General features: G+C 39.0%; 1 protein-coding gene and 1 long non-coding RNA gene across 2 annotated transcripts; one reads left to right on the top strand and one right to left on the bottom strand.

Moving 5' to 3' along the window:
• Positions 1-1,422: 1,422 nt before the first annotated feature.
• On the bottom strand, positions 1,423-6,383 carry LOC140941483 (uncharacterized). Its single transcript, XR_012166468.1, has 3 exons — positions 6,339-6,383; positions 2,463-2,543; positions 1,423-1,823 (listed from the first exon to the last, which is right to left on the bottom strand). It is a non-coding gene; the product is annotated as an uncharacterized lncRNA (long non-coding RNA).
• A 6,091-nt stretch (positions 6,384-12,474) lies between these two features.
• LOC140942252 (tyrosinase-like) lies at positions 12,475-14,983 on the top strand. The gene is made up of 2 exons (XM_073391212.1): positions 12,475-12,632; positions 13,703-14,983. Exon 2 carries the CDS (start codon positions 13,711-13,713, stop codon positions 14,677-14,679), a length of 969 nt encoding a protein of 322 aa, XP_073247313.1. The 5' UTR covers positions 12,475-12,632; positions 13,703-13,710; the 3' UTR covers positions 14,680-14,983.
• The last annotated feature ends 1,965 nt before the right edge of the window (positions 14,984-16,948 follow it).

Genomic DNA, 16,948 nt, shown 5'->3' on the forward strand with positions numbered 1-16,948 from the left:
AGCGTAAGAATGCCAAAACGTAGCCTGCGTAGCAGCCGGCGCTTGGAAGTAGCGGGCACAAGCAAGAGAGAATGAGCGAGCGAGCGAAAAGAAGACACGCGAGGGGAGAAGGAGCTCCCTCACCCCTCGCGTGTCCATCTCGCGCGCGCCCGTTCTCTCTTTTGCCCACTACTTCCAAGCGCCTGCTACTCATATGCTTACCTTGCACTGGTTTTGTACAGTTCAAGCAGTTTAATGAGACCCGTGGGTTGGGTGGTGTCGGAGACGGGAATGGGTTTAGCAGGGTTACTTTTTACGCTGTCAGCTGTCTGTTGTGGTAAATTTCTCGTTTTCATACAATAAAACAATAAATTATTTCTATCTAGTCTAGGTTTTATGGCAGCCCAGTATACACCTTCTAGTGTCTGGTTTTAATAGTAGTTTTCTGTTTCTTAAAACTTGCAAAGCAAATTAAGTTTCAGTTTTATATGCATGATATGCATTTAGAGACCTTGTAACTATCCAAGTGGATATATTTCTATTTGACGGGGCGACCTACAAATGGCATATTCCTTTCTTCTTTCTTGTATCAAAAGAAAAGACTTCGCACTCAGGGATACAATTGTAACAAAAAACTTTCTCAGTGGGGACCGTAGACAGGCATGCATTGTTTCTGCAGCTCCCGCGCAGGCTAACGACCTCATCCGAAGACGTATTTAGATAATCATTCGTCGTAGATATAGGGCCAATAATTTCAGGCAATAATTTTCTGTTCGTTTCAAATCGACTTCCAACTCTGTTCGCAAGACGACATGAAATGACCCGTCCCCTCGACTCAAAATTGGCCCCACTGAAGGGTGCCATGAAGGGACACGTAAAGGGTCCTGGGAGTTCCGTCCGCCAGGTTGTATTTTTTCGACATAAATGGAAGGTAATTCTTGATTGGGCGTTGCTCTCACGGGCAGCCCAATAAGATCCAATAATAAATCATTTTCTACAACTTTACAAGTCGATCTGTGCTTTCTATGGGCATACAGATAACAAACGACCCAATCTTAATCTTAGTCACGTTATACTGTCATGTTTATTTTGGGGAACAGAGGGGTTGGATGACGGGGGTGCACTGTGGAAATGTTCCAGTTAAAAATAATTCCTCCCTTCTCTTGTTTTAAAAGAGTAACTTGCTTTTTCATATATTTTTGTTCATATGTGGTGAGACTGATGGTACCCATTTTTTTTGTTCATATCTGAAACGACCTGCCCCCTCCCCTCAAAAGTCAGGAGGAGGGGAAACACAACGCCCTCTGGGTTATGCGTCCGCCATTTTGTCTTTTTTGGACGCAGTGACTTGCCACCGCAACATGTTTGGCTGTGCTACAGGCGGCCCAACAACAACAACCCTCCCCTCCCCCAAAAAAAGCGTAGACTTGAATTTACCCAGGATTACTCGTTACATTTTATTTTGCCTTACTTTTATGCAGCTTTTCATTCACAACTACAAAGAGTTCAAGAATACCCTTTATTCATGACTACTATCTTGCTTAAAGACAATCCCTTGAGGCTGTTGGCCACTCAGCGTCTTGGCCAAGGCAGCCACCCGTATTACGCTAGCTGCATAGTCTCCATTTCTTTAGTTTTCTTTGGAGATGGAATCAAACTTCCTCAAATGTTGCTTCCTGTATACATACGTGCAATTACGCTTGGAATCAAACTTCCTCAAATTTTGCTTGCGGTAAGAATACTTGGCATTACGCTTGGAATTAAACTTCCTCAAATTTTGTTTGCTGTAGACATGCACGGCATTACGCTTGCTCGTCTGACTCTTATCCTCAAGGTCACCAGCACTGAAAAATATGATGTGAGAAGATTGAATCCTTTTTAAGGAACCTTATAGTCCGTTTGCAATCAGGAGATAATAATAAGCACTACAGTCAATTTCTTCGGCTTATGCGTGCAATCCTGTCCGAAACCTGTGCTGAAAATTGTTCTTTACGTGTGAAGAAATTAAAAGGAACATCAATTCTGGTTTTTGCGACGGATCAAAGGATGTGCAGTAAAGTGTAAACACTAACACTAAGAATATATGCGACGATGAGCATTCAAAACACTTCGATCAGTCAATGATTAAAGAATTAGATAACCTCTATTAAGCTTATATATGTAAAATCAGCGAGAGATTTTCTGCAGTACGTAGAACGAAAAAATTTCTTCGTATCTACTAAAAAGCATGTCAAACTTTAGCAAAACGCAATCTTTTAACTAACTGCTCACGCCAGGCAGAGTAAAATTACTGATTGATACATGAATTTTTGTGGTGAAAACCGATCGATTCATTAAACGTTTTGTTTTGTGCAATTTTTCGAATAATTCAACCAGTAACAGTCGATCGCTGATAATCTACAAGTTACAGGGACTCAGTAATTCGCTTTGGAAAAGTTTGACACGCCTAAAGGAAAAATGCCGTCAATCTGTATCTCACATACCTTTTCACTGGCACAATCTCGGAGACGATCAGAATCATCGCAAGAAAAACGAAAATATAACGTGACATAATTGAGCCTCGCCTGAAAAACATGAACACGTAGTTACATAACGTTAGTGAAAAGAAACTGGCTCTATATATCATATTGGCAAAACACCCTTCACCACTCTCAAAAACTAGAATTTTTTAGATCTTTTAAAAGCGATCATACCACTTCTAATTACCTAGACTTAACGGGAGGAACAGCTGAGAGAAAGAAATTAGTAAAACTACGCATAAGCAACCACAAACTAATGATACAACTTGGTAGATACAATCAAATTACCAGAGATAATAGGAATTGCCCTTTTTGTGGATCCAATCAAATAGAAGACGAAATTCACTTTCTTTTTAATTGTTCAAAACACTCTTTCATTAGGAATAATTTTCACAATAAAGTTAAGATTCCGATTCCAAATATTACCCAGTTGCCTGTGAACGTTTTAACCAAAGAACTGATGATCGAACACATCTAATTACTATATTAATTTACAATTCATGTAATATATTTAAGTTTGCTTTGACTTTCGCGACGAATTATAAACAAAGTAGTTTAATTGGCCAGTGGTTAAATTTGAGTTCTTATATTATTCTTAGATAGTTATAAATAGCTTTAATTTGCAATACTGTATGTACTTGTATGTTCCTGCAAATAAAGCTTGTTTTACTTTATTTTTATTTTATTTTTATGATTTTGCCACACAGAATAAATTGCAATAAGTCAGAATAGAAAAGATAATAAATAGTTAATTAATATTAAATTTAAAATGAGCATACAACTTGAGAGGAGTGGCTGTGGCGGGGAAATCTCCGAGAAGCAAAGCTTATGAGGAATAGAGATTTCCCCCCTAAGTTTTTTGGTGTTGGCTCTGAGAAGTTCGGCTCTAACTGATTACATTTATTAAGATAGCTATTGTTATCGGAAATTTGTGCTACAGTCAACAATTTAATAGTAATAATAATAATGATAAGTTTTTTATATAGCGCCATTTCTACTAACCAATGACGCTTAACAAGGTTACTACTTGTGAGAAAAATCTAAAAAAAATACGAAAATAAATAGAACTACATCATAAAAACATAAAGAACAATCTAAAAGGAACGGCTGAATAAAAAGGTCTTAACTCTATTCTTAAAAAAAACTCAAGCGTGCTGTAGTTTTTATTTGGTCTGGTATAAATTGTTCCAGAGTGAGGGGGCAATGACTGAAAAAGCGCGCTTTCCATAGGACTCAAGATTATACTTAGGGACTACTAGCAATCCCTTGTTGGTGGAGGGGAGTGTTCTGCTAGGTGTATATTTAATTAATTATATAAAGAGTCTGTTAAATTTTTAGGTCCAATTTCGTGATATGCTTTAAAAGTCAAAATTAAAATCTTGAACTCAATCCTTGACTTGACGGTCAACCGATGTAGTTCTTTCAAGATAGGGGAAATATTGTCGCATTTCTTTGAGTATGTGAGGAGACGGGCCGCAGCATTTTGAACACGTTGGAATTTTTGCAACAAATGCTGAGGAAGACAAGATAAAAGTGAGTAACAGTAATCAATTCGAGAAGTTCCAAAGGCATATATAAGGATTTCACAGTGCTTGTGCGATAGGAACCTTCTAATGGTGGTCAGATTACGTAGATGGTTGAAAGCTGTTTTACAAGGAAATTTCCCATGCTTGTCCATTGACATGAACCAAACGCCGCTGTTTTTTGCCGAGTCAGCGGCTACAATTAATTCAGTGCCTGCATCATGAATTAAGCTTAACTGCGGAAGAGGACGATGACGAGCGTTCAGTAGAAAGAGCTCAGTTTTTTAATTATTTATAAATTAGTTTAAGTATATTGGCTATCCTCCAACTATTGATATCAAGAATGCACGTTTTCACCTTAGATTTGGGGTATTCAGGTTCACCAGGACATGAGTGAAAGGACATATATATGTCTGGCTCTCATCGGCATTAAAATGATACGACATATGATGACGTTTGAGGACATCATTCAGTGGTGCGGTGTATATAGTTAATATAGGAGAGGACCAAGTACGGATCCTTGGGAACCCCGTAATGAGGAACATACGAACAGGTCGAGGACTCACTGTCAACACGTACAACCTGACTTCTATTCTCGAGATATGACGGATGCAGTGCAGTTTCAGTGCTATGGCCTGGTTTGTGCGCTGACTGTAGGAGCTCATGAGGGTCGTTATTTATAAGATTGCAATTCAGTCGATCAGCAGCAACCTTCTCAATAGCCTTGAAGATGAATCTTAAGTTAGAGATAGGTCTATAGCTCGATAGCAGCTCATTATCAAGCATAGGTTTCATGATTCTTGGTTCGACAGCTAACTGTTTAAGGATTTCAGGAACGCAAGCCTCATTAAATGACAAATTCACTATCCTAGTAATGGTAGGGAGAAGGGTGTGAATACAGCCTTTCATGATATTAACCTGGTATTGGATCTAATATAAAAGATTTAGCATAGGGTATTACTTAGAAGAGTTGATAGCTAGCTCATTTGTAGCTGGGCAGACAATTTTCTCATCGTTAGGGTTTAAGCCTGGGGAGCTAAGGCTGTTTCTGACAGTTTCTAGGTGGTGCACAAAGAAGTCCGCAAATTTATTTGCGAGGTCAACAGCATTGTCCTTCTAATGTAATTTTTTAGGTGCCAGGGGTTTAACATTTTGTCAAGAGTAAACAGGATCGCTTGATTTGACTTGTTTTCTTCTATGACCAAGGAGTAGAAGATCACCTTGGACTCATAAGTAAGGTTATTGACCAGATAGCATTAGTTTACGTAAAATTGTCTGCTTATAGTGGATCTGATCTTGCGCCATTGGTGTTCAGGTCTTCTCCTTTTCTTTTTTTCAGCCTTAATCTTCTGTGTGTACCATGCACAGCTGTTTCATGGGTGACAATACGCTTTTTAACCCTTTAAGCCCTAAAAGTGATCAACATCAATTTTCTCCTTGCAATGTTTATGCTTCACAAAACAGTTTGGTCACAAGAATTAAGGGATTGATCACACAAGATGAATTTAGTTGACACTCTAGAAACTTCTCCCTACTAATTCTATAAGAAGAGTATAGAGACCACAAATGAGAATTTAAATTTTGGCATTAGGGTTTAAAGGGTTAAGAGATGCATGCTGATCAAGTATTGACAAGAGGGTCCCATATTACAGGGATGTTAGATCAGTAAAGTTCTCAACGTACTTAGCATCTGTGAGAGATGAATTGCTAGTGTCCTCAACAAATCGCTCCGTGTCGATGGACTTCAATTTCCTGCAATTAATTTCCCTTCGGGGATAACATGGTTTTGTCATGGACATCATACAGAGCACAGCATAGTGATCGGAGATTGCTGGATCAGTCACGGATACATGTGAAATAAGATCAAGGTCGTCTGATCTATTGTAGTGATCACGAGGTCAAGGGTGTGACCACTGTGATGAGTCTCCTCTTTATTTGTTGTTCAGGGTTGAATGTGTCTAGCAGGTCAAGGAATTTGACTGCAACAAGGTCACTAGAAGAGTCTACATGAAAATGCAGGTAATTTCGCTAAAAGGAAGGCAGGGTGATATTTCGCTCACAGTTCATATGAAAAAGTGTTTAAAACTTCAAGACTCACAACTGGTTTATGCCTAAATTCGACAAAAAGGAAACCCATGATTCCTTTGTTGGCTTTCTTTGAGTTAATGCTGTCAACACTTTAGCTCAAAGCCTTTTACGGAATACTTCAATTTTGCTGTTTTCTGTACTGAGTAGTTTTATCCATGAGTAGCGGTGGTCAAAAACATGACAAATTAATTCAAGTGCTTCATCAATAACTTCACTAAAGCTCACCTACCTCTTCCCAGATACAGTTACACAGCAAGTTTCTGCAAGTGAAACCTCTGGTTTGTAGCCACTTTTCCCGCACATATATATACCCGTGTATGTGTATGAGCAAGGGAGCTCCGCCTCTCGTGGCTGACGATGAGTGATTGACAAATTTGTTAATAGACTACGCCCCTTTCTGCTCAGTCACAGGTCGCTGTATCCAGTTGCTATGATAACACGTCAATAATTCAGATATCATCAAAACAATTACTATTATTATTGTTTTAATTATTCACGCTTTTGTCGATTGTGCTAACAGGATTTTGACATAATTTAGCAAACAGAGCATGTTTTTAAGCGTTTATCTAAATTTAGCATTCCAAGCAAAATTTGGCATTTTTTGTTTTTAACCCGTTGCCAGGTTTTTTGGGGGCAAAACTTAACAAAACATAACATAATAACATAAAGAAAAAACCAAATGACTCAACACTTAACAAACACTTCCTGGAATTAATAACACGCATTTATTACGCTATACATTGAGTAACACCAGAATAGGCTTGGATAAATTCTGCTGCCTGCAGCCGAATTGAGAGCAGAAAAAGTGAGTTTTGAGGCGAGCATTCTGCATAATAAGGCATTTCCGAGCTGAATTTGAGCAGAATAAGGGTAAATTAGCGACACTAGTGATATGCAAAACAGTTGTAAGAAAAATTTAAAAGTGAATAAAAATTTTGAAAAGCAAGGAATAGAGTAAAATTACAGTAAATGTAAGAAGGAAATCCAGGGGAAATCGACTTTGGTTCGAGTTAGCGCGAGGTTCGAGTTAGCGGGAGTCAACTGTGATTTAGATTGGATCTTATCTTTATCAATCTTTTTCTCTTTACTATGCAATGTTAAACTACCCAAATCTAATGCTGTTCGTTTAAGGTGTGTAAAAGAGTTCTTTGTGAATAAGTCAAAATAACGATGCTGACTATGAAAGAAATTTGCTCTTTAACTGACTCAAGTGCCCGTTTGTTCATAACCCACTGCTAATTACTCATAAAAGGCAACATATGTTTGTTGCAAAAGTAACAGCCGCTGTAATTGTTTATTAGTCAGTGTTATGACTTCACTTGCTTCTATGTCCTCATGATCATCACTCCCGACTCCCCAAGAATTTCTACAGGTCAGTTAAAGTGCCTATAACCTAATATTTGTTTTTCATTTTCTTATCTGAACTGAACACATTACTACAACAACTTCTGCAATAAAATTTTGCGATTTGATTAAAACAGGATTTTTCTACGAATTTTTCTATTTTTCTTTCGCACGTCCGTTCCACTGATCTAGAAATCTGACAGGCTCACCCGTGACGGCATGTGATGTAAATAGCGCTTTCCACTACAGTGGAACCCCGCCTTACAGCCACCTCGGTAATACAGTCACCTCGTTTTTACGGCCACTCTTTTTGGACCGGCAAAACGGCCATACATTTCCTTATAAAAAAAACGTTAATGCTGTCACGCGTTAATACGGCCAATGGCCACATTTTAAAATCCCAAACAGTAGAATCTCAGATAATTTCACCTCGTTAATAGGGCCACTTGTTCGAAATTTAGAAAGTTAAAATGCCTGTGACTTCTCAATTTTATTGAACTAGTACTCTGAGTCTGTTCTTGTACTGTTTTTAGACTACAGTAAACATAAGTGCACTTTAAAGTTACACGCGTGAACTGAAAGCTCCATTATTGCCAACGAGATAACCGAGATAAGAAGCGAGGTTGTCGATCTAACAAATACCCACAAGGGTTTTTCAAAAAACCATAATTTCCTGCCGTTTACAACATCTTGAATTCCAAAAAGCAACGCACGCATGCGGATTCTGTTTTGTCTAGGAGTCCCCACCCGTGCGCCTCGGATACATCACCGAAATGAATTGACGGAGAAGGCCTGGTTAACGTCCTACAGGGACGAGGTAAATGTTTTCACAGGAGCTGATTTGGGGCGGAGAAATCTGTTATACAAATATCGTGGTTTCTGGACTTATTTTGAAGATGAGAAGTGAAGGTACGCTTGTTGAGATATGACGTATTTCATTGCGTTTTCATTCAGTTATACGGCAACATTTTTTCAAACTTGAATACGCGCAACTTGTCTCACTAAGCTGTCAAAGCAGACCACGACGCAGCCTAGCATTTCCTTTACCATCGAGGACTATCGACAAATCATAATCATAGTCGCGACGCAAGATTCCGAAAAATGGTTATATTTGTGTGCTTATTGGCTGCGAAGTATATTCTATTTTTACTCTTACTCACTTTCGGAAAACTAACTCGATGGCAAAAATGACTACTCGCGCTAGCGCAGTAGTTACGAAAATAATAACATCTCTTGCCGTTAAAGGAACTTTAGCTACTGGCCACAACTTCTTTAACTAATAAAGCAGTTATATATTTGGTTATTTCAGGTAGCGTCTGTTTAGTGTTTAGTGTGATACTTAGTGTATAACGTAGTAGGTGTGTTGTTGTTTTTTTCAGTAAATGTGTTGTTAATTCCAAGTAGCGTTTGTCAAGTGTTAAGTCATGTTTTGCGTTGATGAAAAGATATTTCGCGTTGTGTAACGACCGTCGTAGAATCCAGGATTTGTTTCTTCATGTTATTATATGTCATGTTTCTTTTTTCTCAACTCATCTTTTTTAAATGTTCCGCAAAAAAAGCGTTAATAGTAAGAAAACCTAACAACATGTTAAAAACAAAAAAATGCCAGATTTTGCTAGCAGAGCTAAGTTTAGACAAAAGGTAAAAAATATGCTATGCTTGCTAAATTATAACAAAAATTTTGTCAGTACAATAGACAAAACGTGAATTATGAAAGCAATAATAATAGTTATTGTTTTGATGATAGTAATTTGGGGCCATTGACTCTTTTATTATCATAGCAACTCGATAAAGCGTGGGCTTTTAGGCGGCAAAAAAGGATTAAATTCTAGCTTTAACTAACTAAAAGTTTTTTATTCTCGATATTTCTGACCAACTAGTTGGATTTTACTAAAACAATTATTCCTCTCGCCCTCATGGCCCTCAGTCAAAAGCCCATTCGGGCTCGAGGAATAATTGTTAAACATGAAATTTTACATTGACGGTCCTCCTAGTTTGCAAATAAATGAGACGTAAAAAAATTAACAAAATTTTTTCTTAAAGAAAAGGCTTCTAAAAAATGTTTTATCAATCGAACAAAAACACCGTTGACCTGTCAAAACCTATTCTTAAACGAAAAAAAAGTTTTCTTACCAAAAAAGGACCAAACTGCGGTCCATGTTACCATTTCAAGGAGCAATGAGCGAAACGAGTCACAAGCAACAAAATTTAATTTTTACCAATTTCATTTCCGTAAAATTATCAATTATCCATTACGTCGCGTTGAAGTGAGATCTAAAGTTCGATTACCAGCGAGAGACTTTCCCATTTTTTATTGCCAATTGGCGGTTTCTACTTTTTTGGCTATAAAACCTTCGGTTTGGTATTATTGCTACGAAAGATTGCGGAATTTTCTTATTCTTTGATTTGTGTATTACGTTCTCGTTCTTGTTTTTGTGAGCTTGCGAAGCACGAAAACAATTGGTGCTCCGACTGCGCCACATTGCAAAAGTTGGTGGAAGAAAATCTTTGGACGTGGGCCTGTCATTCATGCCAGAGTGCCGACGGAAAGGGCTTTGGAGTGGGAAAAATGGCCGTATGGTCCTATTGTGGATGGTTGGCAATTGTGGCGATGTTTTTCTTTTAGGGCACCTAACGACGGTTTCCTCCTAAATACATTGAAAACACTTTTAGGCTACCCAGAGTACTTTTATAACTCTAGAAAAGCATTCTAAGCGGCGCTGTAAAATTTACCTCTTTCTGTTCGGTCATCCTAGGGGAACTTGAGTCTTTTCGGGCTTGAGTAATATTTTCCCGAAAATTTTAGATGAAATTTAACGTATTACCGGAGTGAGACATTTTCTAATTCCTCTCTCCATCACATTTTTGAATCCGAAAAATTTAGGTTTCCTTTTTTCTATGAAAAATAGCCTAACCTGGGAAGTAAAATGCAAAAATTAAACTTCAGAAAATCGTAGGAAATTTTATTTGTAAGATAAGCTTCGAAAATTGTACATGATGGAGTGGTAATCTACAAAAATTTAGCCGTCCTCAAATAGAAAATTCTGGGCAGTATTTGCTTCTCCGAATAGATATTTTAAAGAAAACATTTGAAAAAATCTTTGAAAAGCTTTTAGTAAAACTCTTCGAAACCTTTTCCAAAAACACCTTCAAAACGCACTTCGAAAAACTTTTCGTAAGCCTTTTCGTAAACCCTTTTTTAAACGTCTTCGAAAAACTTTTCATAAAAAAATTCTGCACCCTCTTCGTAAAAATCTTCAGATCTCTCTTCGAAAACATCGTTGAAAACCCCTTTGAAAAAAGCGTCTAAAACCTTTTTGAAACAGGCCTCGATCCGCAACATCTCCAGAACATCATTCGAGAAGCGTGCGGCGGCCATGAAATGTACATTGTTACAATGCAAATCCCTAATTAGTTTTCGTTTCTGTGACAGACAAGCGCCCCGGTTCAATATGAGTTTTCCTGAAGAGTGTAGTATAGAAAATAGGAGTCCTGTCTAAACCACCCTTTTTTTGTCCACGAGTACGCCTCCATTCTTCGAAAAAAGACTTCCTAGTAAACAAATTTGGTGGCCAAGCGGAGTGAGGACAGCAAAAATTTATTTACACGGAAGTCTTTTTTATCAGTGAAGAATGGAGGCTTACTCGTAGACAAAAAGAGGGGTGTAACAGGACTCTATTTTTTATTTTACTACTGTGGCACTAAGGACATCGACATGCTGTCGATGGAAAGGATTACAGCGCAAAGTTAAAGAAGTGTCGGCATTAGCGAGGTTAACTTATATTCGGATCTGTTGGTTGGGCAAGAAATAAGTGCCCGTTGTTTGAATCTAGAGAAAATTTAAGGGCTTTCCCCAGGGACAACGAAAACTGTCTGGGGTGTGGCTGTACTGCCGAGAACTACTACGATTATCTTCTTCACACGTACAAATCATCGTATACATGTGTATTGTCAGTAGTAGACGCAGACAGCTATCAATTCGCTTCTGGTGCCCGTTTTTCGAAAGGTTCGGTAACTTTTTGGGTCCGAATGCAAATTTTTAAATCAAAACCTATTGTATAATAGCACAGTTCCTAGCTTACAAACCGGCCAATTTTGTTTTGTTAACTGAAAATTTTATTGAATGCAAACACGGCAAACATAAAACAACTTTTCGGGACCGAAAAGTTATCGAGACTTTCGAGTAACGGGCCCCTGGATTGTCGTCATAAAGCAAAGTGGGCGCTGCGTCGACCACACCAGGGCCAGCTTTTCCTTCAGATCGCGTTACTTTCACCAGTTTTCTTTCCCATTTAGCAGCCTCGAGGAACTACTTTTTTGTTTTGTAGCCAAGTTACCTTAATGTACTCCATGTTGCCAGGTTACAGAAAATCATATGCTTTGTTCATGACATTTATTACTTTTTTACAGCAGAGAACCAAAACAAATTAATATACTTCCAACTCTGACAAGTGGATCAAAACACATCATTTCGCGAGGAGAAGCACCGCTGTTTTTTAAAGGTATGTTGATTTGCAATGTATAAGATATTTCCAGTGTTTTTAGTTTACCATTTAACTTATCTAAAGGTATACAGATAACTAACAACCGTTGGCGAGTAAAATGGCTACCTTAATGGAACCCTAATGGTAAACTCCGACTTCCATTTCTTCTAGTCCGAGCGCAGAATCGCGCGCGCACTATAAAGTTTTTTTTTTGAGCGTTTGACTTTTTTCTTTCATGGCGTATGGAAACCTTGTCTGCTTGTGGGGAGGACAGACTAATGGAAACCTTGCAACGTTTCTAACGTACTTGTAACTTCACTGATGAAGGGCCAGGCCTGAAATGCTTGGAGAGGAACTCAAACAATAGAAGGCACTTTGGTTCATTAAATGGCGCGAAGAAAAGTAAAGATCTGCACTTGGGTCTCCGAGGATGAATTGTGCGCCACTGTCTCGTTTTTCTGTCTCAATCAACTGGTCCAGTTCGATTAGCTGTACCCGTGAACTCTGAAAAATTCGACTCCAGAGGACCAAGTGGAAAGAAAAAACTGAAAAATCCTCCGAGGCCCTTCGGCCAAAAAAAATCAAAACTCCGAGACCCAAAAGTCAACCGAAAAAGAGTTCAAGACCCATCACAAACACTTCAAATCCGAGATTTCGAGATTGGGTAAAATTTTCCGAGACCCACGTTTCTCAAGGTACCATTCTATATTGTCTATACCCTTTGCTAAAATTGTCGCTTTCCTTGCAGACTCCTTGCACTCAACTTGCCGGTTTCTAACTTTTCCTCTCAGTGCCTGGCCTGTGATAAACATGGCCCTGCAATTCTCTCTTGACTTTTCTCAGTAAATCTATATCATCTCTGTTATTTAGACGACTGCCCGGTCTTTGAAAGCCCAACTTTCCAAACTTTAGATAATTAACTCAGTTACGTTGTCTACCTTTCCCTATCTTTTAAATGAAGATATAGTAGATATGACTGTCGCAGTGGTAGTTGCAATTTAACCAATTGCAAATTGTAGCCGTGAGACGAGAGATTACGATTTTTTTTTCTTACTCTTTCTTTCGTGTTTTGCGTTGCGTGAAGTTAATTTGTTATTGTGTTTGGTGTAGTTTTTTTGTTAGCCTTTTTGTTTTCATATGCGTCAGAGTCATTCTGTAATTCTATGAAGACCCATACATTAGGAGGAGGCCAATTTGTTGAGTTCATCTTAACCCGTGAATGGAATGAAGCGATGAAGATTATGTGAACTGCAGAAATACAGATCTTAAATGAAGATATGATCGTCGCAGTGGTAATTGCAATTTAAGCAATGTCATGTTAGATGCCAAAATACCCATCAACTCATAGTACCTTCAACCTTATTGGCCCTTGCAACAGACATCCGACAAGAGAGCTCATTCTCTCTTGCATCCGAACATACAAAGCCACATAGCCACAAAGATACATACGCTCAGACCACTGACATACATGGAGAATTAAACAGTAATGGAGAATTAAACAATTCAGAGAGAACCAGCCTTAATTTCAGGAAGCCTCCCTTTTCTAGGAAAGTAGATATTCTCTTTTTGACCAAATTTTCGAAAACATCTTGAAAAACTCCTAAAGACGGTGAAAAAGAAGGATCGTCGGCGGGTTGCCTCTTCCCTTTCCACTACCAAAGAGAGGCCGCGGAGGAAATTCTTCTGTACAGAACTGCAGCTTTTAAAACGAAACATTACTCTTAGACAATAACCGTTAAAATTTCTCAACCATTTTATGTTGCAGTCAACCTAATGAGGCTTCGTCATTATTGGTTCATTGTTTGTCTTAGCAATGCCTGGATCGTTTTTGAGGCGGGCCATTCAGAAAAGGACACTAAAAATTCAAGTCCAATGGAGTGCAAGGAAGGAAGTTTCATGTTGAACACGTGTGAAGAGCGATGTGAATGTAACAAAGGTAAACTAACCAGCTGTTACCGCGTGAGAAAGGATTTTACCAAAATGACCATCGAGGACAGAAAACGTTACGTTAACACTTATAAGCTGGCATCGGTCCATCCTGTGGTTAAGAAAGATTATGTGAAATTGATAGCTCTCCACAACACCGGCGGAGATCAAGCAAAAGTTCCTGAAGCCTTTTTGCCCTTTCACCGGTGGTTTCTGGTTGAGATGGAAAACGTACTGCGCAGAATCGACTGTCGTGTGAGTTTACCCTACTGGGATTGGAGCAAAAACACTCATCATTGGTGGAGAGGAACTGGTGACGAAGACCTTTGGAACCCTGCTGATCATGGTTTAGGAGGAGATGGAAATTATACCGATGACAACTGTGTGGAGGACGGAGCTTTCAGCAAAGATAAATGGCGTCTCTTAGACGTGTCTGGAGGAGGGTGTTTAAGAAGGAATTTTACGAAAGACAGCCTTCTCTACGATATTGATCACGTTAAGAAAACTTTATCGCTGCCCCTGGAAGAGTTCGAACAATTTGAAGAAACTGTCCGTGTAGACTATCACTTGTTGCCTCACAACGCAATCGGTGGTACAATGATGAATCCTCTAATAGCAGCAAATGCCCCAGAACTGCTTCTTCACCATTCATTTATGGACAAACTGTGGTATCAATGGCAAAACAAAGGAGATGAATACAAAAATGTCTACTTCCCAAGCGTGCCCTTCAAACTTTATGGATCAAAGTATTATGGCCGGGAATGGATTGATTCTAGTAACCTTCCGGGTCAGGTGAAAGTTCTTTACGAAGAATGAAAATAAATTAAAAACGATGAAGCAAACAGTTAAATAATCCGATGTATAGGCAGACATGAAACTCTCTGACTTTAAATAATGTGCCGAAATCAGTTAATCCTGGGCAATTGATTTTCGACCATTCCAGTAATACTGAGTTAGAACTTACATGTGTTATTTACCAGGACATAGGACACATTTCATGAGGTAAATATGCTTAGCCATACGGCTAATTTGCAGCCGTTCCCACAAGTAGAATTAAGGTAAAAAATGATATGGCAATAATTAAAATTAAAGATAAATTACTAACTTCTAAGATTATAAATTACCTATGATATAATGCACCAGTCATTTGAAAGCCTCTGGAATGACCGGGGCATTCACCTTGTATGCGACTGAAAGCAAGTGAATTCTTGCCAAAGTGAATGGCATGAACTCCTCCGCCCCCCGTGTCCCACACACGGTACTCCCTTTTTAAAAAAAGACAGACGGACTAAAAATCATGTTTTACAGTCTTCTGGAGTCTTCTGGAATGACTCAATCAATACAAGTGTCTGTCTTGCTATTTTCACGACAAAACTGAATCGTAAGTTATTAAAAAAATCGGGGGAAAATAGAGGAGAAGATAAGACGTGTCTTATGAACTTGTTGTATTAATATAAATGGCACAGAAAACGTGTTCGCGTCTTAAACAAGACGTGACTCAACTAAGACACTCCTCACATGCTTGTATAAATGGTAGAGACAAACGTTTCTGTTTAAGACGGGTCTTATGTAACCGCGTCAAAAGGCAGTTTGCAAACCGTATTTCCTAGCTGCAAGAAGCGACGCGAAACTGAAAACGCTGACCACAAAGTAACTGCCCCACTTAAAGGCCCCGGTCAGGAATAAGGCGAAGATCGTGATTTCAAGCGTATCCTCCGCCTACCTGGAAACAAAAATGGAGTTCTAATTACTCGTTGAGACATTATTAATAAAACTATTAAACCACGCCGGCGCTCTTCCTAGCCTGCGAGCAAGCTCTCCTGTTTGGGCGAGGGAACGGATCTCGCGAGAACGCGCGAGCGAGCGGCGAAATAGGAGAGCTTGCTCGCAGGCTACGCTCTTCCCTGTGAACGACTGTCTGCGGAAAATAACATGTCAGGCCTGGATTCACGCCTTTCTAAAGTGCTGTGTAAGCCTATCCACTTAAACAAAGTATGACTAGGATGTAGAATTGTCCTCGTAAATGAATCTAAGAGCGGACTTTTTCCAGTTTGCTAGTGTTTCTTGCCCCACAATGATGGCAGATTTGTCTGCAATAAAGAAAAGTTAGGCAAAATAAAGGTGCCATATAGTATGCAGTTCTCTGCATTGTGGGACTCGTTACCTTATAGCAGTCCTAGCACGCCCGACTGCTCAGGTGCCCCGTTGAGCGGGGAACTTTTGCGGGGGGCCAGGTTCAATTCCTGGGCGATTTTGGCGTACTGGTGTACCCTCCTTCAGGCGTTGCTCGACAAATCCCTTGCACTCCAGCTCTGTTAAGTATCGTGATGTCGTCTGGCCGTTGCACTGACCATTGCACTACCGGGTCAGTGGCTGGGGGCGCCTGAAAAAAAAAATAGTGCTAGACCCTTCCGAATTATTAATTTAGATATTTACCGTCTTTTTAGCTATTTCTCGTTTAGAGGAGTCGAACGTAGAGTATAATATGTAATCGAGGTTTTTTTTTTACAGTATCATGTTAACACAGAAAGACTGTCCAACTTTTTAAGTATATAAAATCGAGGTTTTTTATCACCGACGAATCAGATGAGCGCTGAAGAGGCGAGCCATTTGGGGGTTTGGGGCATGCTTCCCCAGTCAATTTTGAAATCTTGATGCTCTGAAACGCCATTTCTAATTTTCTGAGAGGACAAATTCTGACTAAAATGTTCTCTAAATCGATTGTCATTTTTATGCTTATTTTTATTTGCGTGACTTCTTGTAGAAGTACCCGAGTTTATTTTATATTTCTTGCCGTTTTTGAAAGTTTTCTGGATATCAATTTCAGTTAAGTATTGGCTCTGTCATGTTTGGTGTCATTCATGGTATGGTAAAGAACTCATTTGAAAATTTAACAACAGATGTCAAAATCGTGATCGATTTTTCCTATCCCGATCGCATATTGATCGGGATTCGGGATTTTTAAGCAAAATCGGACGAATCCCGACGAGTTCTTCATATTTACGGTTAGCAAACGTACCAGAATGTTTGTACTGCAGATGAAAAGTAAAGTGTTCTTCATCTGTTCTTTCGGTCAATCTAACAA

The sequence above is a fragment of the Porites lutea genome, chromosome 6 (assembly GCF_958299795.1).
Source record: "Porites lutea chromosome 6, jaPorLute2.1, whole genome shotgun sequence".
In the NCBI taxonomy this organism is placed as follows: Eukaryota; Metazoa; Cnidaria; class Anthozoa; order Scleractinia; family Poritidae; genus Porites; species Porites lutea.